This window comes from Streptopelia decaocto (genome assembly GCF_964273445.1).
Source record: "Streptopelia decaocto genome assembly, chromosome: Z".
Taxonomy (NCBI): Eukaryota; Metazoa; Chordata; class Aves; order Columbiformes; family Columbidae; genus Streptopelia; species Streptopelia decaocto.
In genome coordinates, this window is record NC_138657.1 from 73,369,698 (window position 1) to 73,394,794 (window position 25,097).

At 39.1% G+C, this 25,097-nt stretch overlaps 1 protein-coding gene across 4 annotated transcripts in view; it reads left to right on the forward strand.

The window, feature by feature from the left end:
- Nucleotides 1-25,097, forward strand: part of UBAP2 (ubiquitin associated protein 2) — a 161,816-nt gene that overhangs the window by 27,139 nt on the left and 109,580 nt on the right. For all 4 annotated transcript variants that reach the window (XM_082074598.1, XM_082074599.1, XM_082074600.1 and 1 more), the window contains exons 3-8: nt 1,050-1,127; nt 2,693-2,803; nt 6,968-7,121; nt 9,165-9,242; nt 18,154-18,208; nt 19,400-19,503. In XM_082074598.1, the coding sequence (XP_081930724.1) occupies nt 1,050-1,127; nt 2,693-2,803; nt 6,968-7,121; nt 9,165-9,242; nt 18,154-18,208; nt 19,400-19,503 (580 nt within the window). The remainder of the gene's footprint in view (nt 1-1,049; nt 1,128-2,692; nt 2,804-6,967; nt 7,122-9,164; nt 9,243-18,153; nt 18,209-19,399; nt 19,504-25,097) is intronic.

Consider the following 25,097-nt stretch of genomic DNA (forward strand, 5'->3'; position numbering starts at 1 on the left):
GGGTATTCTGTGAAATGAGATTTTGAAGGTGAGATTTGGACAGCTGCCCAGGACAAATCCTTTCTGTCAAGAATTTCAGTGGATGAGCTGATCCCCTTCTCAATGAAGAAGTCTTCCGCAACACATCAACTCACATTTTGGTTCTGGCTCTCTTTAGTATCTGCCCTCTGTAGCATGAGATGGAAACCTCTTTTGTTTGAGCAAAGATCGGATTAGGTGCAGGATCATCTAGCACAGTGTTATCTTTGGTATTTTCATGGGATTATTGGTTGAAGCACACTGCAAATGCTGCACTGCTAGCAGTGTCCTGTATGATGGGACATCAGTGTTCTTGAGTTGCATTCTCTCTGCGGCAGCAGTGGCCTCTTTGGATTTATAGCACATTACTGCATCCGTCAATTTTAGTCTCGCAGCTTTTGGAGAAGTTGCCAAAGTGGATTTGTGGTCCAGAAATGTTACAGAAGCACCAAATATTTCATCAATAGCAAGATCCTTTAACAATTTTCAAAGACCAGTATTTGCTTATAAAGAAAACAAGCGCAGCTGTTCATGGACAAAATCTTGAGGCATGACTCAATCTCTTTTTAAGTGCTCATAAAACTACGGTCAGGTTGTTGTTGAGGAGAGTCATGGAAGGTGATGTGAGCAGGAATCATCAGAGATGTGGTTAATTTAGAAATACCATTGCCAGTTTGTTACAATAAAACTAACTCTGGAATGGTAGATACTAAATAAAAGTACAAGTAATTATATCAAAATGTAGGCTTCTGTGGTATATTCTATTTTATTACATGGTTGTCTTGTCTGTGTGGTGACTTTTAACTGTGGTTTGAACATATTAGAACATGTTGAAATTGCTTCTGTCCCAGCTAACTTTTTAACTATAAAATGGGCATAGAGAAGATATTAATCCCTTTCCCATAGCACCTCTGTGCTTGTTGTGTGTGTTCTTTTTGAGAATATGGAGAGGAAAAATATAGTGACACTAGGAGACACTTTAAAAATATATTGTTACCTCGGGTACTTTATTGGATGTTTGCATTTTTCAGGCAACAGCAGAACAGATTCGCCTTGCTCAGATGATCTACGATAAGAACGACGCAGATTTTGAAGATAAAGTGAAACAAGTATGTTTCTTATGGTACAGAGTTTTTATGCCCTGCAATAAGGTGCTCCAAAGCTGGTTTGCATTTTGGAGCTAGAGCATCTGTTTCTGATTTAGATGAGACCTTTTTCAGAAGGATGTAAGTTTAACTAGACAAACTTGCTCTTATTGTGCTATGAAGTCTGTTTACAAGAAATTTTGTGGTAATATAGCTCTGACTGTATAGTTACACTGGTGTATTTTTCCTTTGTAGACAAGTCTTTAAGCCAAAACTGATCTGTGCTGATGTGTCTTCCAGACTCTATCTTTCTAGGATTGTCCTGATGCTTCATGATGGTCAGAACACAGAGTGCATTCAGCTTGTCCACATGTACACGCACATGGGAAAAATATGTCACCCGTGTAAACTGAATTTGCTAATATCTTGGCTGTTTTCAGAAAAAGTAAAAATCTAATAGCTTAAAGATGAATTGAAGTGTTACTAAAAAAAAGTATTCTGACCTCCCACATCTTTGTATGCATTAAAATGGTAGAATTGTGAAAATAAAAACATCATTTGCCCAACCATGCTGAGATTTGGGTGTAGATGCTTGAGCTTCCATTAACGAGTTATAGCTGAGACAATTAATTTGAGCAGTTTTGAGAATCCAGGTCCTTGTTCTGCTGTAGGTATCGGTGATTTGAACACATCACAACTCGCAAAGAACCTAGGAGTATACCCAGAAGGAGAGAAGAATTAGCGTGAATGTGTTAATGCAGTGGAGGAGCAGATTTCTTTTCCTTTGTAAAACCTCCTCTGAAGCATTATTGTTTTTTCTTATTCTTCATGTAAACTTGTTCTGCTGCTGTGCCAGAAACGTAGTCTTGTACTTCCTGAAGCCCAAGGAACCCTCATCAATAGTGCCTGTAGCTCTGCTGGTGGGAAGGATAAGAACTAACTTCTGCATAAGAAATCTGCAATATTTTATGCTGCGCATATATATTTCTAGCTCATGTAGAGCAAGTTGCAGGATGTCCCATGGCAAACTGATTATTTCCGTCCCACACTCCTCGGGATCTGCACAGCAGGTCCACAGAGCCTGCAGCCATTGCTTGTGCCTTTTGTGTGCCCTTGTGCTGAAATGGACTGATAGAACTGACCTGGCTGAAAAATAACTTTTTTTTGTTAGTCTGTATGTTTTTTCAGGTGGATATGTTCTCTGTCATGGCTTACCTTGTGTTCCCACACAGTGGGATAAAGAGGCGGATATTTGGTGGGGAGGGAGAGAGGATGATACTGGAGCTATCCTGGTCTTTCACATCTTTACCCTCGTATATCTCTGTGGTGACAGCTTCTGCTGCAAGCATAAAGTTAAAAGGAAAAAATAAGTGCCACCGTGTTTTCTTGATTACGATTTAATTTGTGTTGCATCCTGTGTCTTGTCTGAATGCCAAGCAGATCTGTAAAATGCAGTTAGCCTTTATATAGGACTTTAATTTGCTCTGACATAGTAGCTATGCACTTTCTTGGAATCTATGGTGGTGCTAACTCTTATTTCCTTATGATGATAATTTAGATATTTTAACATGTCTGACTTTTACTGCTAGCTTATGGAAGTGACGGGGAAAAACCAGGATGAGTGCATAGTGGCACTACATGATTGTAACGGGGACGTGAACAGAGCAATCAACATACTGCTGGAAGGAAGTTCAGACACGGTAAGGCTTTACTTTCATGTTAAACCACTCTTTTTGTTTGCCGCGCCTTTCTACTTCTAAGAAGTGATTGGGAAAGTCATATTTTGGAAGCTTTTCATTTCCGTGTCTCTATTCAAATTCGTTTAAAGGAAATGTAGACTGGGGCAGCTTCTTTACTGCTTGCATGCCTCAGAGTGAGCCAAACCTTGAAAATCTTGTGGGTGTTCAGCTAGTCTCTTGCTGAGTCCTCCGGTTTTCATTTACTTGCAGCAATTTTAACTCTGAAGCTGAACTTAGTGCTTTGTCAGACACTGGCCTGTTTTTTGCCTCAACGTTTGTAGTTACTCTCCACAGCCCTGAGACTGTTTGTACAAAGAGAAACCTTTATAAAACTAAAGGGCAGGCAGGTATTTTAAGTTGTGCAACTTCTGTGAATGTGCATTGGCTGTATTGAAGCTGGAGGAGGTTTCCACATCTAAAAGTTGCATTGTCAGCTCTGCTAATGGCAGAAGAGGGTAATCCAAGTAGTTGCTCCTTTCATTGTGTCGCTTATTTGCATGACTTTGAAAAACAGAGGAGACTAAACAATGGGTATATAACAATGTTGTTTATAGCGTTGCATGGGACATTTTTTTATCCCAAGAGATATGAAGAAGATGTGTCTTGCTGTGGTTGAAGTTTTTGCTGGAGAGACTTGTTACAGTTTATCTGATGCAGTAAACTAGATTCCATCTCATCTAAATAGGGAAAGAAACCTGGACTTCCTTTCTTAATGCTGAACATTCAGTATTTCCTGTGATTTGTCAGGATGTGTATGCTGGCTTATTGTCAATGAGGAAGCTCACCCTACACACACCCTAAATCTAGGACACACACTTTCTTTTCTATCTCCTTTTCACTTATAAGAGTTGAGGTAATCTAAAACGCAAGTATATAAATACTGAGTGAGCTGGTAAGTTGGGAGTAGGAAGAGAGCATCTCAATTAAATCTGTCTTGGTAATGTGCTGGTTTTGTGTTTTCTTGTATTTGCCATTTTCTAGTTGATAATCGTTTTCTGGTTGATAGAGAATGTTAAATGCTTTCTTATTTTAGCAAATTGTTGTAAGTGATCATGACATGGAAGAAACTTTCTGAACTCATTTGTCAATTAGATGCAACATATCCATATGTTCTGCTCTTTTGACAAGTCCCTCTGAACCCACTGGCCTCTGTAGATGAAATGCAACTCAAACAACTACAGACAACTTAAAGGGCTCAAGTAAGTAGGAGTATTAATTGAAGGTTGTGAGGAAATGTATTCTTTATGGAAGTTTGTGGGCCTCCAGTTTGAAGAGTTTGCTTTAAGGCCAGTATACTCCAGAACAGTTTAAACATGGACTTGAAATTGGAAGCAGAGGTGCTACTAATTCTGAATGCAGATTACCAAATATCTTTTTCTATTTTCTCTTTGCTTTCGTGCTGTATAAGTCTTTTTTACCTCATTTGGAAGAAGATGTGTCTATCCAGTTTGAGAAATTAGAAGAGCAAGGACTCATAGCTAGAATGTCTATTTGTAATTTCTTCGGTACTCTGTCAGTTTTGTCTTTTTGTTGTTGTCATTAATGCTACGGTCTTTAAGGCTTTATGCTGTGTGACTTGGTCTTGTGAAGACTTTTTACTTGCAATATTTGTTGCAGTCTAGCTTTGGTTAGACAGAGGCTTGTGGGTGAGAGTAGAAAAGGGCATATGTTTCTTTGCCCAAGACTTCCATTCATTTACCTTCTTACAGGTGTAAGATCCGTTTTATGCCCAACTGTATTTTACTTCCTAAACCTTTGAAGACAGAACAAAGAGGACCTTTCAGATTTTTCTTCTGTCTAAGGCCAGCAAGAAGGCTTCTGTTACGTATTTTTGGAGGTCAGCTGGCATTTGGGTTGCCTCAGACATCCTCAGCTGAGACTGTAATCAGTTAGCTCCCTTACAAAAACAGACAGCTTCAGTAGCCTGTGATGGATTCCCATGTCCAGGGGTATCACCATCCTTTACCTTAAAAGGCATGCCCAAATTCTCAAGGCTTTCCTAAAATTATATTGTGAGAAAGCATGAATCTGGTGCTTTTGTAGTCATCCTTTTACTGATCCTTCCTAAGCAATGTAAAACCTTGCTAAGGGGAGGCTGCTTCCTTTTAAGCTTTCTTTAAGCTTAAGGATCATCCAGTTTTGGGGTATTTCTTTAAATGGTCAAAGATCTTTTGGGTCCATGCCCATCAGTGAAATAGTAGTGTATTCTGAACTATATAGACTTGGTTCTTCAGTTGTCAATGCAAGTTTTTTTTTTCTCCTGTGAAGTGATTCTAGAGCGTTAGGAGTGTTTTAGTGTGTAATGCAGTTACACAGGCTACAGCAGGTGAATCCATATGATAGTTACTGTAGGAAACAGTTTTCTGTTGCACGGAAAACATGGTGTGGCCCAAACACGTGTTTTTAAACTTCAAATATGTGCTGTCTGCTCTTCACCCAAGTTGGCTTATGGTGGTGTAGTTTATACTGAGGATGAAATTGAGTGGAATAGACTACCTTAGCTTACTGAATTATTTGGTATACCGCTTCTTATAGAACTTGTTTAGAAACTGCTCATATAGAATTCACTTAGCATAAGTAAATTTGTTTAGCATAACTTCTGCAAGCTGTGAACTTCTGAACTCTCAGCTTCATTAAGTAAAAAAGGCCTCAGAGTCTTTATGCTAGAAGATAAGGGGAACTCTGTCCTTGCAGGTAAGTAAAGAAACAGAACAGAGTCTAACAAAAGATGACAACAGAAGAATGTTTTGACTATTGCCAAGAACTTGTTTTCTCCAGCTGCAGATGGCACCAGCTTGAGCTGCTGTATGCTGTACCTTGAGAATAAATTATTTGTTTTAGAAGAATTTCTGGAATCCTTGCCCGAGTCTTCCCAAGCAGATATCAGCCTCTTTCTCACCCGACATGTCAAAAAATAAGAGTAACCATTCTCTCAAAGGACACACTGGAACATTGAGTTTATATACATAAAATGCTTTGCTACCTGCTTTCTCAATAGCATTAGTTTTTTCAGTTGTAGGTAGCTTTGACTAGTTGATCATTGCCTGCCTCTTGAGGGCTGCTGATTCTCTGTAGTCTGAATTTGTGAGGAGATAGGACAGGACCTTAAATTACTGATAGCTGACCTTTTTTGTGCCTGTCAGAGGTCATGGCTTTAGTGTTTCACAGTTGATGACACCTTATTTGCTTATGCAAATTTCCTGATTAAAACCTTACCTAGACTATAAGCTGATAGAGATGGGGACACATATATAAACGTATCTGCCATCTTAATGGTTTGCAAATAATACCTTTCTTTTTTGCTTTGCAACTATGGCTCAATAGACTAACCATGCAATTGCATAATATATGAGATGCTGTGCTATTCTTAGCAAGTGGTTTAGTAATTTTATTTTCAACTCCTACAGATACTTCTGTGAATCTGATATGATCCCTGAATTTATTTTAAAGATGCAGTTTAATATTAAAGCTGATGTCTGGACCTTGGTCCCTTGTCTTGTTTAGACATAGTTTTTCCTGTATTTTGTTGTGTGTGATGAGCTGTATCTGTTAAGAATGGATGCCCTGGCTTATCATGGCCTCTGTTTCCCTGGTTGTCGTTCTGCCATTCTGTCTGTTGGTGCTTGAGCTCTAGTATTTCTGGATAATGTTTTTCCTTTTTCTCTTTCCCCTTAGGCCACATACTTATTCTCATCAGTCACCTGTACAATGATGCTTATATACATTGTTTTTGTTTCCCTGGGAGAAAAAGATAGCTCTGTGATTGTTTCCTTGATAGATTTATCAAGGTAGTTGAGAAGGAAACTTTTGCTTGCTTCCCACGTTTTTTGTTGTGGTTGTGTCTAGGCTTTTTCAAATTAGTGAAAATCCACTATAGCCAGAAATATTTGGGATTCTCAGATTTCATAAGACAATCAACTTCTAAAACATGTTTGTTTCTCACCTCTTCCCCAAAATACAGCCTGTGTTTCCATTTTGTATCAGTGTAGTTTGCAAGTATTACATATGTGATATGCAAATATCTGTTTTTTTACCGTGAACTGGAGAGGTGTGACATGGAATTGTGCACTGAGAGCTGTCTTTTCCTTTTTGACTTTTGTATCTAATTCTATTCTACCAAAATAGACTTCTTGGGAGACGGTAGGGGGAAAGAAGAAAAACCTTGGAAAGGAAAGTTCAGAGAACAAAGAGAACAGAGAAAAACGAGGGGACAGAGAAGTGAGTCGTGGACGGGGAAGTTCCAACAGACGGGGAAGAGGAGGCAGCCGTGGCCGAGAGTGTACGTATAGGGGTTAATTTTTAAAGATTCAGACACTTTCTTGTACCTCAAACTGGCTGAGTTAAGAGTGAATGCTTAATGGAGTGAAGTCTATCTGAACTATAGCTCAGCACTGAAGGGCTGACAGCTTGTTTGTGTGACAGGTATGCTTCATCTGTCTACGTGACTTCATTTTGGGATGGTCTGTGCTTGTTCAGAGACGCTGATTTTAATTTAAATTTCTATCCTCTTTTGATTTAAATGATCTTGTACAAGCTGCAGTTCTTTCACGTAAGGTTTTGTAAATTGAGTCTAAGACTACTTGAGAGCAAGTATGCTGCTGCACAGCTGGCACACATTTTTGTTTCTTTCAATGAAAAAATGATCCAACTTTGATTTGCTCTCCTTTTGAGAGTCAGAGAACCTGAAGATGTTGTCATCCTCTTGTAAGGGGAACAAAAAGACTGGGATCGTTATTAGTCTCTAGCATATATTACTCACATAAACCAATCAGAGGTGAGTTTCTACAACATCGAAAATTCTTTGTGAGTTAAAACATTTACAAATTTGCTACAGTTTCTGTAGGTGCAATAATACATTGTACAAAAGCAAATTGATGTTTCCAAGTTAGGTGACATCATGTTAGATCCCTGTTAGATACATGTTGCTTTTTTTTCCAAGTTTTATCAGCAGTATCAAAGCTGTGAGGGCCATACACAACACAGCTGAGCAGAGAAACTGAAAGGGAAAAAATATGTTTGGCTCTTAACTTAAAAGGAGAAAAAAATATTTACTGTATTAGTCAACTCTTCTAATTAATTATTGGAATATGTTCAGATATTGTGCCTATGAAGACATTGTGAATCTTTGTAGAATACAATAACATCTAGATATGAAAAAATAGTAATAAAACTTGCAGCTGTGCTTAGAATTAATTTAAATCAGATCCATCCACGTAGAAGTGAGGGGCAAATTTTTCTTTTTACAGACCCAGATCCTGCTTGTCTCCTTTTATAAACTGGAATTTAAGATTTTTCAGATGGCTACCAAAGCTTGATATTATCTTCCCAGCTTTATGTCCAAGTGTTGATGATTTTATTGCTGCCATTAGGAGTTGTGCAATACAATATCTCAGCAATGTTTTAAGTGGCCAGTCAATTTTTGTTGTTATTGTTTTTTTTTCCAAGGAGCAAGACATCTTTCAGATTACCTCCTCAGGAGTTTTCTGCAAAATAGTTAGCTTGCAGTGTTTTTCTAATGCCTCACCTTCACCCACTCATCATTCCTCTGATTTGAATATAGAGGAGGATTCTTTTAAGTTTCCCTGGTTGTACAGGGATTTGGTCTGGATGTACAGGAGAAGAGTTGGTGTTGGTAGTTAATCCTTTTCCTTTCACTGCTGCCACTCACTTTGGTTCCTTGATAACATGCTATGAGGCAGCTATATTTCCAGCTCATTAAAGAGGTTAGGCCATTATTAATAGTGTAGGCTGAAAAATGCTGTGCTGCCTTTTCCTTTTTCCTTTTTCCTTTTTCCTTTTTCCTTTTTCCTTTTTCCTTTTTCCTTTTTCCTTTTTCCTTTTTCCTTTTTCCTTTTTCCTTTTTCCTTTTTCCTTTTTCCTTTTTCCTTTTTCCTTTTTCCTTTTTCCTTTTTCCTTTTTCCTTTTTCCTTTTTCCTTTTTCCTTTTTCCTTTTTCCTTTTTCCTTTTTCCTTTTTCCTTTTTCCTTTTTCCTTTTTCCTTTTTCCTTTTTCCTTTTTCCTTTTTCCTTTTTCCTTTTTCCTTTTCCTTCCTTCTGTTTTCTCAACAAAAAAAAGAAAAAAAAAAAAAGTGTTTCTGCTGAGGGACATTTTCCTAAAAGGGATATTTTGCTTCCTAATTGTCCTGTGCAAAGTAAACATATCTTGCGTATAGCTAGGCCCCCAAAGAAGAGGACTGACTGAGATTTGTTGACTGGCTTACTCTAAAATCTTGCATTTTCTCTTGGAGTTCAGGTTAAGCAGATGGCTATATTGTCTCATGTATGAATCTCTAAAGCTTCTCTTAAGCTGTCCTCTTTCCACAGTTAGAGCTGAAGAGAATGGACTGGACAACAATCAAGGAGACAGGCCTTCAGACCGTGGGAAACGTGGCCGTGGGAGAGGTGAGATGGTGACATTGGTGTGGGACTAGCACTGATTTCATGTCCCCATTTATTTCTTCAAACACTTCATTTTAAGCATTTGTTGGTTATGCTTCAATTCCATAAGCACTTCAGCCACCTTTAATTTAGGTACCTCCCCCCTCCCTTACCCCTTGTCATGTCTTGGTCTCAGAACTTAAAAGAATTGACACAAATCACCTTCATGGTAATGTCCTGTGTAACAGGCTGTTGTGCTTTGGCTGTGGAGAGCTATTTTCCCAGATTGACTCAAGCTGGCCTCCTGTGAGTGGGAGTGCACTGGGCTCCTCAGGACATACCTTGGCAGCAGGAGAGTACAAGATTCCATATGCAGGGCTCTCAGGGAGAGAATGGATTTGTACTTGTGCTGTTTCTTTGGGGTGGATCCAGTTGTCAGGATTGCCTTCTGTTTTCTGTTCCAAATCAGGAGAAGCACAAGCCACCTTAGAGGCTTCATGATTAGAGAAGGAATTTATCATGGAAGAGTTGATGAGGAGAATTGTGGAAGAAGAATACTGCAGAATCTTAGGTACAGGTCCGATCCTATCCTGTAGAAGAGATCGGAAAGATGTTGATAAGGGATTCCATGTGGAATCTGGGGATGTTTAGTTGGTTTGGATTTTCACAGGTTGGAGTGGAAAGAGGCTTCTTTTCTTATAACAGGAGGAATGAAGATGAGTAACCAAGGTACAGCACAGATTGCGTGGGGAAGTGGATATTAAATGAGTTAAACTGATGAACTGAACAGCAGAGCTGATGTACTTAATAAGTAAGGTCTGACTCACAAAAAAATTCTGCCTTCAAAAGACTCTCTTCTTTTTGGAATATCCAGTAATGGGGCATTCAAAGACGGGCACATCCAACTTCATTGTCTCCAGATCTGCATCTTGAAGGAGTGGAAAGATGCAGAGAAATGTATCTTCCAAAAGGCTGTGAGAATGACTTGGTTGTGCCTGTGAATCAGCAAATATCAAATTGTGTGTGCAGAGAAGTAGCTTTGCAGGGGAGGGTGTAGTATAGTTCACAACTCTAATTTTTGTTATGTTAGCACTGTTAATAGATGGAATGTAAGTCTTTTGATATTTGTTTTATAAAATGATCCTTTACATTCAAATTATAAAGATTTTTTTTTAATTGTTGGATGAAACTTAGAGGTTAATTTCAAATGCAGTCTCTTTTTTTTTTTTTCTTTGTAACCTTATGAACAATACACTGCTTTTGTTGTCAATACTGTAGCTCTCTAGATTAATGTCATATGTCTCAAGCTGAAGTACTTAATCATCAGATCGAAGTGACATAATAGATTGAAGAAATATGAACAACTTCAACCAATTTCTGTTCACTGGCTTAGTGTACGTAATATTATGGTATCTCTTTACCAAACATTTTAGATTGTACATTCATGTGAGTCAAGTATCTTAGTTAAGTGTTCTCATCTGTCTGAAATAGGCCTATTCTAAGGACTTCAGAGTCATTATATTACACATGTGTATTCTGTGGAAGGAAATACCTAATTTAGTTTTATAATGCAAGTTCTTGATATCTGCAGGGAGTTGTATAAAACTGTGTAATTTACTTCTCAGTATTTCAGGGATGCATGACCTTCTTTCTTAGGGTATCAGTAGAAATAATAAAAAAAAAAGCAGCTTCCTGCCATTTCATTCAGTAGTCTTAATAGGGTAGGTAGTATAAAGCATACAGACATCACTGGTTGCTGGTGTGCAGATTGGGGATTTGAAGTAGATATACATTACTGACTGATTAACAGAAAGCAAAAAAGCATCACAGGATGTGTTTCAGGACACAACCTAGCTGAAATTGCTCTGCCCTTGTTGTTTGCTTGCTGAACTGTGGTGTAAACTTTGACTTGGAAAGGATTCAAGGAAGTTATTTTTTTAAGATGGCCTTCCCATCAGTCTTTTGAGAATTGAATTTCTTGAATGAGTTTAATTTTCATGTGAAAAATACTGTAATGGTGATGGATGGTGATTTCATCGAAGTGATCGTATTTGTGTGCCAGTATTGCAAAGATTTTTAACTGTTTGGAATGGAGTCTCCTGAAGGTATTGTGGAGGAAGATGGTTATGTCTTTAGGATTGTCAGCTCTTGAAACATTTCCTTGTTTGTTTTAATCAACTGCATTGTTATATACAAACTGACAACTTTACAGTCACCTTTTTTTTTTTTTTTTTTTTAATTAATGCTGCTGTTTGAACTGTTCTCACATGTTCAGTTTTGAAGTGTGGGTCTGGTTCTCCCACTGTCCTCCACCCCATGTTGAAAAGGATGTGGTTGAGCTAGAAAAGCCTGGGAGGTACTGAGAAGACTGCATTTATGAGGTGTGAGGAACAAGCAGTTATGGAGGTGGTTCTTCATACATGCAGTTAACCACGCAGAAAGACTTGAGAATTTAATCTTAGAAAAGAGCAATGCCAAAAAAAGGAAAAAACATTTAGGGTTTTGGTGTGTGTAAATTATCTTTGGAGCCACAAATAGTTGAAGTTTAGGAGAGGGTCTAGAGAAACTGCACTCTGGTTATGGTTCTTGTACTCGTCCCTAGATTATCTAATTGACCGTAGCCGATAATGGGATAGCAAGTAGATGAACTTCTGGATTTGATTCAGTGTAGAGATTGTTATAGATTCATATGTAGCAGTTCTTCTTGTCTGCAAAGTGAAAATGGATTTGTCGCTTTTACTGCTGTTCCTCTGTTCTGTTCCTCTTAATTCTTCCAGGGCAATGTGAGCGTGCCATAAATGTGGATGCTGACAGCAAAACAGAAAAATGAAAAGGAAAAACATGTTTTAATTTTGGACCTAAACAGCACGGCAAGGAGCCTTTCAAGCTCGTTTTTCTGCTGGCTGTATAAGAAAGCAAAGTAGCTTACGTTTTTGTAAATATCTGACTATAGCCCAGCTTATATTCTTTATATATATATTTTTTTTTTTGAACATTTTTAGTAAGAAGTATGCTATCCTTGAAAAAAATTAGTTTCTGTAATCAGAATTTTATGTCTAAACTTTTTTATTGTTATAAAAGCTTAGCACAGTTGACATAAGATATATATATATATATATTTATCTTCTTTGCCAGAATTAGTAAGGATGTTGATTTTTCTAAAACATGACTGTAGAACAGACTTTCTGGAGGTCACAATCTGAAGTCTGTGTAGTTTTGCTTTACCTGATTCTGCATTGGTTAAGAAGCTGTGTGTGTAGTGTAATTTTTTTTTTCTTAGATTAACCAGAATTTACCTCTAACATAAGTTACTTACTTTCTTATAAATGCAACTTTAGAATTGAAAGTTTTCCAGACAGGCTTCTAAAAATGGTCACATGCAGTATATAAAACTGATGCAATGTTTCTAGCTTAATGATTATTAATAAGACAAAAGTGATTTGAATTATTAAATATGACTTCCATGTTTGTTTTGGTAGTGTGGAATGCCTAGAATACAAACATGCTATACTTAGACTCTTTATCTCTTCTTAAGGCTTAAACCTCTGTCACCTCAGCATCTGCTGGGAGGGTGTCTGGCTCTGCATTTCCAGAGCAGAGACCAGGGCTGTTCAGTCACCGTGTAGTCAGAGATAAGCACAAAATCTAGGGTGTTGCCTACCCTTCAAGTCTGCATTTCCTTTTACTTTCAGCTCTTCTTAACCTTTCCTTTAGGTCTTTCTTAACCTTAAGTTGTCTTCATCTAATTTAAACTTGTCAGTGTGAAAATCTGAGTTTTGAAACAAAGCACCTGTGTTGCAGTGGAAGGATTTAGATCTGCAAAGCTCAGCAAACTGGATTTTCTACAAGAACAGGCTATTAAGTTAATGGTCTGGGCTGATCAGAGCTGTGGTGCTACACACTTTTCTCATGCTCCCTTGTAGTGTGTGTTTGTTTTTGGGGAAGAAGCGTTGTGAATCAGATGAACAATTCTTTCCATGCATGGATGGTACCATAGTGAAGACCTGATTGTGTGATTATGAGTGTTTTGAACTCCCAATGCATTTTAGTGGAAACAGAAAATCCCACCATGTGCCTGAGTGCAAGTGTTGACTTCTCTAGAGTTCATTCCAGGAAAGGAAAATGTTAATTGAAGAAGTGATGACTAATGTGAACCTAGTCAACTGAGGTAGACATGCTAGAGAGCAGAAAAAAACCTCAGCAATACACAGTTGAACAATGTTAAAAGAAACAAGAACACGTTTTAAATACTGCATCATTTAAAAGGATGTTGGGTAAGGGGTAGTAGTAGGAGTGTTGATCAGAATCAACTTCAAATGTAGTTCCCCAGTCCTGGTTTCCTGGAACAGAAATCAGTAAGTAATGCTGCCTTGATACTGTAGGCTGTTGTCTGTAGATCCAAGTATAAAGTAATGTGAAGAAATGTTATGAGGTTTTATATGAGGCTGGCCATTTTGTTCTTTGTCTGATGTCCATCGTTTGCTTTTGTGTTCCACCTACTGACTGATTGGAAGAAAATATATTCCTGTAAACTCACTAGAAGATTTAATGAGCTGCTGCCAAGTCACTTGTTCTCTTTTTGCGGGTAGTTAAAAATGTTGATAGAAGAGTTGCTGATTGTGGATTACTACAGGAAATTTTTTTTTTTAAATATTGACCATTGTGATCTAAACCATATAAACACATCTTTTTAGAGGAATGTTAAAGCTGTACTTTTTATGTTACAGGCATGAGCTGGCTTTAGTGCTGGGGGGAATTGGTCCTCTCTGCTGGTGTAGTTGAACTGTATCAGAGGATTGTTCTAACTTTAACCAAGCCAAAGTAAAAAAAAACAAAGGGGAACATGCAGCATGGTAGCTGGGGGCAACAGATATTTTTGGTGGCTTAAGCTAGTGTAAAGGTTATTAGTTTTTTGGCATTTAACAAGCAGGAAACTGGTTTGGAGAGCTGATCCAACAATGAACTAATATTTTTTTTTTTCTGATGGTGGTTTTGTTCTCGCTCAGTGGTACGTGCAGGGAAGAGAAGCCAGATTGTGGTCACTGGTGAGGAAGACCTTGGCTGTAGTAGTTCTGATTTAAATGGGTTTGAGTTACTGTGGGATTGCATGCTCAGAATTTGGTTCCGCACTCTGAATTGCAGTGTGAAGCCCCATTTGTTAACTAACCTTTTAGGCACTGTTAAAAAGCATCAGAAGTTTGCAAATATGGGCATTCATAGTTTCTTCATGATTAACTTATTTATGTTTGAAGTCTGTGCCTTCTAATTGTTTTAATGCCATATTTTAATTTTGGCAGCTGAGAAAAGTAACTTCCTTATCATGAGAGTTTAAGAATATATTAATGATCTGATTGTGTCAAAGACAGACCTTCCCACTGGCATCTTGTATTGATGACCAGGGTATATGAGATTTTGTGTCTGACTTAAAGTGGTCTTTCAGTCGTGACTGTTCACTATCTCCTATTTTGAATTAGTTCTTTTTAAGTATCTTTTCTAGCTTTGAATTTAGTGCTTTCTGTAACCTCACTGGTTTGGTACTTCCCTTTTGTCTTCACTAGAATGTTTTTTTTGTGGCATTTGTTTAATCCTAATTTCAGTATAGACAGCATAGACACAGCTTTATGAAGTTAGGGGAATCCATGTGAAATTCAAGTTTAGGATTAACTTTCAAAGTGATCTGGTATAAAAAATGCCTTGCTGGCTAGTAGTCTAAGACTATGTGTGGAACTTTGGGAACAACATGATTTCTTTCTAGTGGTTTCTAAAATTGTTAGAGGTTCTTGTTGCTGTTTTTAGCCAGTGGTTTATTGTGTCTGTGGTGGTACAGCATCTTGCATATGCCTTGCTTGCTAAAACTTCATCTTCTGTTTATTATGCTAAGGTTATTCTTTCAGACTTTTGCACTTGGGAGACTGGGGAGACTTGACTCCTCTTCTGAAATGTTTGTGCTTTTGTGCTAGGTATTCCAACTAATCTCTCTGTACCTAATGTCTGCCTCACTTGTAGCTGAGCTTGTTAAAAAGCTGTTGATGTCTCTTCTGTGCATGGGGTTTAATGCTGTATTGATAGCTGTAGCAAATTTATTATATAATTGGCACCTACAGTGTTCCCAAGTCAACTTGTTTGGCTGGCTCTGCTCTTTAAAAAAATAATTTACTGGGTGGAAAGATAATCTGGAGTGCACTGACTTCTGTGCAGCTGAGAACTGTGACTTTGTTATGCTGTGAATCAGCCTCCCTGGTGGGGGAGTTTAGGTGGGCAAAGGGTTGAAGAGCAGTGGAATAGGTATCCTGAGCAAGGAAGTTCAGAGGCCACGCTACGTTTGGTTGTGTACAGCAGTGTCTGGGGCACCATTGTTATGGCAAAGAGCACAGCTTCACACATGGGCTTGGTGAAGAGGGATGGTGATGGCTGGGTTGCAGCTGTTGTTACTTCTTTTCTAACCTCTATCTGTTCTCTCTACAACCAAAAAGAGAGTAAAGAGGGGAAAATGTAGAGGTTGCAAACCTGGCGTAGTGTTAGACTTCAGTTCTGTGTTCTTGTCCCACCAAAATTCTGTGTGTTGCTGGATGGGAATCCTTCCTCTGCAGGTTTCCGTGGTTCCTCTGTAGGTAGCAGTTTTCGTCTTGTATAGGATATGGGTAAACTCTGTCATCAAAATGTGTGTAAAACTATCCTAATATTTTGATGCTTTGAAGAAGTCCTTGAAAATGAAGGTAGTAGACATTTTAGAGGTTCAGAAATGTCTTTTAAAACTTGGACAGTGAACTAGGGCAAGGGGAGTAAGGGGTTGTGTGGGGAGGGAAAGGCAAGTCATTAAAATAGGAACTTCCTAATCTGGTTTTACCATATCCTGGAGGTACTACTCTTACTGAATTTAGGTGGTCTCCTGAAAATAAGTGATAATTTTGATCCAAATTTGAACAGTCTATCATGGGTAATTCTGATGTTTGTTCAACTTATATTGTTGATATAGGATTGTATGTTCTGGTCTGATGAACTTGTAGGTGCTTGTTGACTTACAATTACCACAGATTTTTGTCTTCAAAATAAAAATTGGTGTGTTCTCAGGCTGCAGCTCTTGACCTCCCCCTGTTCTTGTAAGACAAAATAATATTTGTAGTCTTTCTCAACAAAACACCTAGCAAACTGGAAAAGACTCAGATATTGAGGTTCTACAAAAGGAAAAAAAAATCTGTGTGGAAATGTGCTGCTGTACTAAGTAGTACAGAAATTTTCACTCCTTTTTGGCAGTATTCAATATGCAAAAATAAAGCCATTCACTGTTATCAGGAAGCTTGTAAACTGAGACTGGTAACCAAAATTGGAGGCAACAAATATTTGTTGTTGTTGAAATAGAAATGAATATGCTTGTGGTTTTATAACAAGGAGGTTGTTTGGGTCATATGAATGGGGTGATTTTCATGTTGGTAACTACGATTAAGGGGGAGGCAGAAGGAATGTGTGGTCGCAGGTTGCCAAATGCACAGGAGGGTAGGGGTGGACATGTGGGCTGAGTCAGAGAAGGAGACAACTGGAGTATTAAAACCTCACAAACAAGGAGTGACAGGGAATCTCTTGAGAGATCTGGGTGTACAGGGAGGCTGGGATTCTAGAGCCTCCTAGGCAAGAGTGAGAAAACAAAGACAAAATTTTGAACAACATCTAATGATTTGGCAATAGCAGTCTCATGTGCCATGGGTCTTTAGGTAAGTCCTTTTCTTGGCATTTGGTTCTACTTTACTAGATACAGAAAAGAGTGCAAAGAATTCACTGGTAACAAGTGATGTCCATATTGAGACCAGTACTGTTTAATATCTTCATCAGTGACATAGACAGTGGGATCGAGTGCACTCTCAGCAAAGTCTGCAGATGACACCCAGCTGAGTGGTGCAGGTGACACGCCTGAGGGACAAGATGCCATCCAGAGGGACCTGGACAAGCTTGAGAAGTGGGTCCCTGTGAACCTCATGAGGTTCAACAAGGCCAAGTACAAGGTCCTGCACCTAGGTTGGGGCAACCCCCAGTATCAATACAGATGGGAGGATGAAGGGATTGAGAGCAGCCCTGCAGAGATGGACTTGGGGGTGCTGGTGGATGAAATATGGGACGTAAGCCATCAGTGTGCGCTTGCAGCCCAGAAGGTCAGTTTTATCTTGGGCTGCATCAAAAGCAGCGTGTCCAGCTGGTGGAGGGAGGTGATTCTGCCCCTCTGCTCCACTCTGGTGAGACCCCACCTGGAGTCCTGTGTCCAGCTCTGGAGCCCTCAGCACAGGACAGACATGGACCTGTTGGAGGGGGGCCAGAGGAGCCACAGAAATGATCAGAGGGCTGGAACAGCTCTGCTGTGAGGACAGGCTGAGAGAGAGAAGAGAAGGCTCCAGGGAGACCTTATTGTGGCTGTTCAGTAATTAAAGTGTGCTTCTAACAAAGGTAGGAACAGACTTTTTAGCAGGGCCTGTTGCAATAGGACAAGTGGTGATGGTTTTAAAGTAGAGGAGAGATTCAGGCATGGGGAAGAAATATTTTACAATGAGGGTGGTGATACGCTGGCCCAAGTTGCCCAGAGAGGTGGTGGATGCCCCATCCCTGTAGACATCCCAGGCCAGGCTGGATGGGGCCCTGAGCAACCTGATGTAGTTGAAGATGTCCCTGCTCATTGCAGGACAGGTTGGACTAGATGACATTTGGAGGTCCTTTCCAACCCAAACTATTCAGTTTTTTTGAATTGCAAATCCTGCTAAAACAAAGTCTTGGATGAACTGTGGCTTGCTTGCCTGTGTTAGGGAAACAAATTCTCCTGTGATAAAATATGGGAGGTAAATAATATTTAAGTATGGTAGTTTTCTTCTTCAACCATAGCATTTTCTAATGTGACAGACTAGAGATTGGTGGCTCCTCTGCTGTTGCTGTTAAATGGTGTTTTCTCTCCTAGGGTTTGGACGTGGCAGAGGGAGAGGAGCGGGGAGGTTTTCAGCCCAAGGCATGGGGTAAGAAACATGCAGAGCACAGATTTTGGCAAGGATCAAACTCAGTGGCAATATTAACTGACAATATTAATATTGCCACTGGATGTATTAATATTGCTGTATGTTTGATAAACCAATATGGATTCAAAAATTCACAGATCTGTTAGATGATTAATGGATTATTTTTGTCTTAAAGCAGTGTTTCTAACTAGACACACCTGTACAAACCTAATGCAAGTTACCTCAATATCTCAAACTTAGAGAACCCATTTGTACCTCTGAGTAGCAGCCACATAGTGCTTAGGAGACTGAAAGTTCTGTGTGGTGCCTATAGTCCTAGGTCAATTTACAAATAGATTTGGTTTGGTGGAATGTAGAACATCCAAGTTCTATATAAAACCAGAAAGACTAGCGATTATAAACTTTGTTTTGGTTTTGAGGTTTCATGCTTTAGGTGTTTGGAAATACATGGACCCTGAAACAGAATCAAAAGAAGTTACTAAGCAGCTCTAAATTTGTTCTCAGTTTTGCTGGAATAACATGCTTTGTAGGTGTAGCTTCTACTACTTTCACTCAGTGTTTGCGTTTAATGACATTTCATGTAATATCAGTGATGTCATGATGAACAGAAGGCTCGTTCTACTTCTCTGGTAATCCTTCTTGTTCATAGTTTTAGATGATGAACTGAAAAGAACGTTCTTTTCAGTAGTTCATTTTGACCTTTTAGCTGCATCTGTGTGTTTTGGCTTTGGTGTCAGGAGTGTATTCTGAAAGTCTTTCTGATTTTTCGACTCCTGTCCTGTGCAGGTCTGGTGCTCTGAAAGGATAAGATAGTGGTTTCTCATCAGTCAGCCCCCTGCTGAGAAACTGTCAGCTGAGAGGGGCTTATAGTTGTGCATATAAAGTAATGCTTTATGAGAGTGGGAGGAGTAGGTATGCTGTTCACTGCTTTTTCAGGAATTGTTGTTTTGGTTCAGTTTCTCTACAGTAATTTTTTTTTAGTCTACTCTCTTTTTTCTCCTTCTCTTTTCTTCCTTTTTTATCTGTATCTGCTGGTAGAAGAAAAATTTCTTTTGAAACCAAAAATATCAAGATAAAGTATATGGAAATCGAGATGTTAAATCTAATACAACTTCAGCTAAAAATGATGACACTTGTGTTCGTTGAATGACCCATGTGTTCTCTTCCATTTTTTAACTTTTAAAACTCTAGGACATTTAACCCTGCAGACTATACGGAGTCTTCTGCCACTGATGGCTTTGGGACAAAGTCAGAGATTTGGGAGGCTGGTCAGAATGATGCAGATGATGGAACTGGTAAGATGCTTCAAGAAGTGGAAGGATTGGAATGAAGACCTGTAACGAATTGCAATTAAAGTAACTGTTCTATTAGTGTTCAGTTATCTTCTGAAAATGTGAATGTATCTCACCTGAGATTGATATTAGCTCATTTTTATAGCTTAGCTGCTACTAATGTGCAGAGCACATGCTGTAGCCTGAGTGGCTCTCTGGTTAGAATGAAGGGAAGGCAATTTGCAATATTTTTGTTTTAGTATTAAAAATCCCTTGAGAGACAAAGGGATTTGAAGAGTTATTGGAACAACCTTGTACGTGAAGAACTGTTTAGGTATCTGGAAGTACTACTTAAGAGCTCACCTAATGCAGTTGAAGAGTTTAAGTCCTACTAAAAGTGGATGGTCCACAGACATTGGGCAGTAGGATGTGACTGTCTAAGAGAAGAAAAAGAAAGGAAGAACTGTTTACAAATATTACTCCACTCGGTGACACTGGAATGGCTTTGGAAACTCCAACAGTGCAACACAGCAACGAATGTAAATATGTGAGCCTCTGGGGTGGAGCAGAGTTCCAAGGTCTGCCACCTTTGAACAGAAAAAAATATTAACTAAAGCACGAGCAGGCACTTGAATGGAAGCCAAAAGAGCCGTCTGGCTGTCTGAAGATAGGGGAAGCTGTGTGTTCCTGGATGAAGTTTCAAGTGTGAAGTATGCACTCCTGACCAAAGACAAGAGACCAATGTATCTTGAAAAATAACTACTTAACAGTGGTGTTGTGGTGATTCAGAAATGAAGAATGTGACTGTCTTGTCTGTGAGTGGGAAAATAGGATACCTTGCTTCTTCCCATATTATGTGACAGGAGATGAAGATAAAGAAAACTCTGTGTCAGAATGGAGAAATTAATGTACATTATTGTCTGTATTTGGGAACCACTGAGTGGCAGGAGAGAGATTATTTTTTTTCAACTCCAGAAAAGGGTAACTCTTCTGATATCTTCATTGCTGAAGCCTACTCAGGTGACTTTTTTTCATCCACCCCTATGTTGAATGTGGAAGGAAAAGACTGACATTGGAGTCTAGGCCATGCTCCATTGAGCTCTGCTCTGATCTCCTGGAAATGCAGCTTTCTAAGTGTCATACAAGCCATTTTCCACTAAACCAGAGAAGGCAATAACAGGCTTAGAGTTTAGGAGAGCTCATTAGGCAGCTCTCTTGTCCCTCTGAGTGCCCTCTAGTCCAGCGTGGGAGAGTGGCACTGAGTATATTAATGGTTATTGAAAGGGGGCTCTTTTGCCCAATAAGGCATCCTTCCAAGGAATTGCTTTTGAAATGACTTGGTGCCATACTGCAAACAGAAATGCACCTTTTACTTTTATTTGTGTTAATTTTTCAAATAAATTTGTCAGCTAATGAGTTAGAAGGATACCAAATGACTTGAAAATTCCCGTAGGAATACTGGTACTGTTGTGTGCTGTATGGTAGCAGCAGGCAGGGTACGTTGTCTCAAGTCCTGCAGAAGCAATAAGGTTAACTGACTAAAGAAAGAAGGCGTACAAGAACGGCATGAGGGGACTGGACCAGAAGTAGAAAATTCACTGCTTAATTTTTAATGAAGGCAACTGTAAGGCTATGGCTTGTGAACAATTTTGATTTGTGCTCCACTCCCAAGTGATATCCAATGTTTTGTGACCCTCCCTGCTAACTCTAGCGAGCTTTCGTGTGCCTCCTCTGTGGCAACCTCTGTTCCTTCTTGCAGGAAGAATGTGACCTGCTTGTCTGTGACTGGGAAAATGGGATGCCTTGCTTCTTCCTATATTGTGGGAAGTCTTCAGAAAAGGAAGAATTCTGTCTAGGAATAAGAGTAGCTTGGTGTGGCTAAACAGGTCCCTGTACGAGTACCAGTGTGTCTACATGGGAGGTTTGCTGCTGAGCAAGCAGACTGATGGAAATTCAAAGTGTACTCTTCGATGTGTGGAACTTCTTTCTGGATGCCAAGTGCATTCATGCTGTTAGGCTGTGCACACATCGCTGAAAACTGCACTCCACTAACGCAGCTTACGGCATGTATGTGAAAGTGGGGTAGCATGGTATGGAGAAAAGGGTGTGAGGAGGCATTCAGGAATTTTCCCTGGCCATGTCAGATTAATGGTTCTTAGGGCTATAAATGAGTGTCAGTGTGGGGAGTTCCTGCAAAATAATTTGACTGGTGGGAATTGAAAGTAAACTAGTTAAGAGTGAATGTTCTTCTTGTGTGCTAAGTACCTTTTTCCTACTAGTCTTTATTTTCAGTGCAAATGGAAAAGGCACTGTAACTGACAAAACAAAACTATCTCTCTATATATGACTATAGGAAGAGTGTTTTATTTTACAGTGTTTCCTCTTTAGACAAGTTATAGGAATGTCAGAAATAAATCCCTGAGCCAAAATGAAGAGATCTCATTAAAAGAGTAAGCTTTGGAAGGGAATAATTCAGTTTTGTCTAAGTGGGAAATATGTTCAACCTTGTGATGCATCTTGAGGGCTATCACTGGAGGATGCAGCTTGGGTGATAGTTTTAAAGCAGGAGAGAGAGTGCTGGAAGGGAAAGTTAAAGCAGGGGTAGAGGCGAGGAGTGACAGACAAGGTGTGGGGCTGGAAGCAGGTTGTACAAAGTTGAGCTGTTGATTTGGCTTGTTGATCACAAATATTAGTTTTCAGTCTTTTTTCTTTTTTTTCCCCCGTAATTTACGGTCTTATTATGTTAGTTCCAAATCAACAGTCCTGGTAATAAGTTAGTAATGTGGAGTTAGTAAAGATGTGAGTGAGGGGGATGTGTATGTATGGAAATCCATAAAGCCTGCAGTTGGTTAGTGAAGGATGTCAAATGAGTATACACAGAGGAAGGGCAGGGTGGAAATCCCTCACTTTATTCCTCGTTACCCAGTCCCATTTTGTTTTTCATCTGAAAAGAAGGAAGACAAAATTAGGTCATACTAGGTACTTGGAAAATTAGTGTCTTTCATCTGCAGTTACATTAAAAGGAGATAACTGGGCAACTACTTGGAGAAACAAAACGAGTTTTGTGTATCAAAATGTTTTCTGAAGATGTCATGCAAACATAAACTCTCTATGGAATTCTGAGTATTTACTAAGTATTTCCTCTTTAGCAGTACTGAGAAAGGATTAGTGGCAACATCGTCAATTAAAAAGAAATACACAATTTGTTTCCCAAATGTGGTTGCTCCCATATGTGGTCTGAAAGTGCTCTAGAACCCTTTGTCCTGAATTGTTGCAGATGCCAGAGGGAGTAGCCTGAATGAAAGGTGTTCCTTGGTGCAATCTGTAAACCTGTAGAAAAGCTAGCTGGTTCTGTGGAAGGAAAATTTGGTGTGGTTGGTTGAAATAAAAAGTGTGAAGAGTGAATCTTGAACCGTTCATAACATTTAAAAGTAATTGTATTCCAAATAATGCAGCATGGGTTTTCCTCCATATTGATTCTCAGAGAAGTAATGTATAACTGAAAGGCAAAGAGAAAGGACAGCTGAGAGGAAAAAAAATGACGAATCCTTATCCAAAAGGGAAGAAACTTGAACAGTGTGATTGATATTTTCTTACAGGCCATGATGAGTGTTCAGTCTGTTACTTTTTTGTAAGGTACAAGGCAGCAGGATAGCCTGAATGACAAATCACAGCAGTTTTTATAGATTATGTTGGATGTGGTCACTTCTCATCATAGGTTATAAAAATGATATTGTGTTCTGGTAATTTACTGATACCTCTACTTCGATAGTGTTTCATAAATTTCACAGGAAAAACTTGCTTTGTTATCTTGGCTGTGAGCAGCCTTAAATGACTCTGAAACTGAAGAATGGCAAGAAAGAAAATAATGAATTGTAGTGTAACTGTCAAGTGGAAAGAAGAGGACTTTGTAGCTTGGAAGTTAAAAGGAAGTTTTGGTTTTTTTAAGACTCCTGTAAAAGAAGGAACATTTTAATGGAAGCCCTCAGGTCATTATAGAACATGAATGTAATCCAAAAGGAAAAGATAAGTTTGGGATAGACCAAAATGAAATTATTTTGGGCGTAATATCTACGGCTGATTATTGAAAAAAGGAAAAAAAAAAAAGTCAAGTAATGTGAAAGGAAGTAAAGAATTGAAGGAAAATAAGTGAAGACTTATGAAAAACATCTATTATACTTCTTATTTGCTGTAACTTTCTAAAACTGAACTTGTTACAACAGGAAACAGGAGTCACAGATAGCCATCTAGGTTGAAGTTACTGTGACTAGAATCCTTGAAAACAAAAAGCATAATTTCACTGGAAAAGAGAACTGTTAAATTATGATGAGGCATCAAGAGTTGGACTTGATTTGTCTGACTTCTTCTGTGTTTGTTATAGCAGACTCCAGCTCTGTTGTTAGAGTTCTGTTACCAACATGAGGTTTGTCTTCTACAGAAGCCGGCCTTGCTCTGACTCGTAGTAGATAAATGTAAGCAAGGCAAATACCAGAACATGTTTCTTTAAATGAGAAATATCAGAGGAAGGGATCCTGTGCTGGTTAGGAAAAGGGAAAGCAAATCAACAGTTTCTCTAAACACTGCTGCTCATTGGGCTTTTCCTCCTTTCCAAAATTTCTGTGGAAATGTGTGGATTAGTCTAGAAATTTGAGGCACTGTAGCAATCTTGCTGTGCTTGGATATGATTATTAGTTACTTTTCAAGTGCATTGATGTTATGCAGCATGTAGAAACCTTGTGGTTACGCTGTCTGGTAAGATGTGAGCATGAGATGTTTGAGGCAATTCTGTATTGCTTCACAGAGCCAACACAGTGCAGATGTTACCTTGCTCAGGACTGGCAAAATAGTTTCAGATTCCAAGGTATAAACCCCTTCTCTTCTCCCCACTGTGTGTATATCTTTGTGGTAGGCTTGGTCACCTCATGGGATTAGTGCCATTCAGCCCTCTCCTGCCCCAGATGCTGCTTTGTAAAGATGTACGAAATAATGCATTGATGTAGTGATAGCATTAGTATGAACGGGATTTGATGCTGTCTTTAGGAGGCTTGTTTCTGGGTGAATGTGTCTCAGGGGTTCATGGTTAAGTAAAAGGAAACAATTTAAGCGGTATTTCTTTTGGTTTTGTACTTGATGGTATCACTTGATGATAGCAGGAATTTAATGGTGATGTCTTCTTCACTCTTGGTTGTGTGGTTTAAATGAAAGCTCTGATTGTTGCCGGGATAACCATCCCTACGGTTACGCTGGTGGGCAAAGCCTTCAGGCCCTTTATTGCTCTTGCATGTCTTATGTAAGGGATTGGGTTTTTGCATCTGTAGGATCATTTCCTATAGTTTCCCATCACTGCATGCAGTGTTTGCCAAATAAACTGTGCCACTAGTTTTGGGAGAAGTGTTTTGCAGCTAGAGTGGAAGCTTACTGACTCTCCTGCTGCCGTTATCTGGATTATATATGTTTTAAAATAAAATTGCTCTATCATGGAAGGGATTTGGATTGTTCTGTCCTGAGGAGAGAATTAACAGGTTGGAAAGGAGCCTCAAGAGATATACCTTAGGTCTTCAATTTGGGTATATTGAAAGTAGGATTATGGATATCACAGCAGGTGGTGTGGTTGTGTT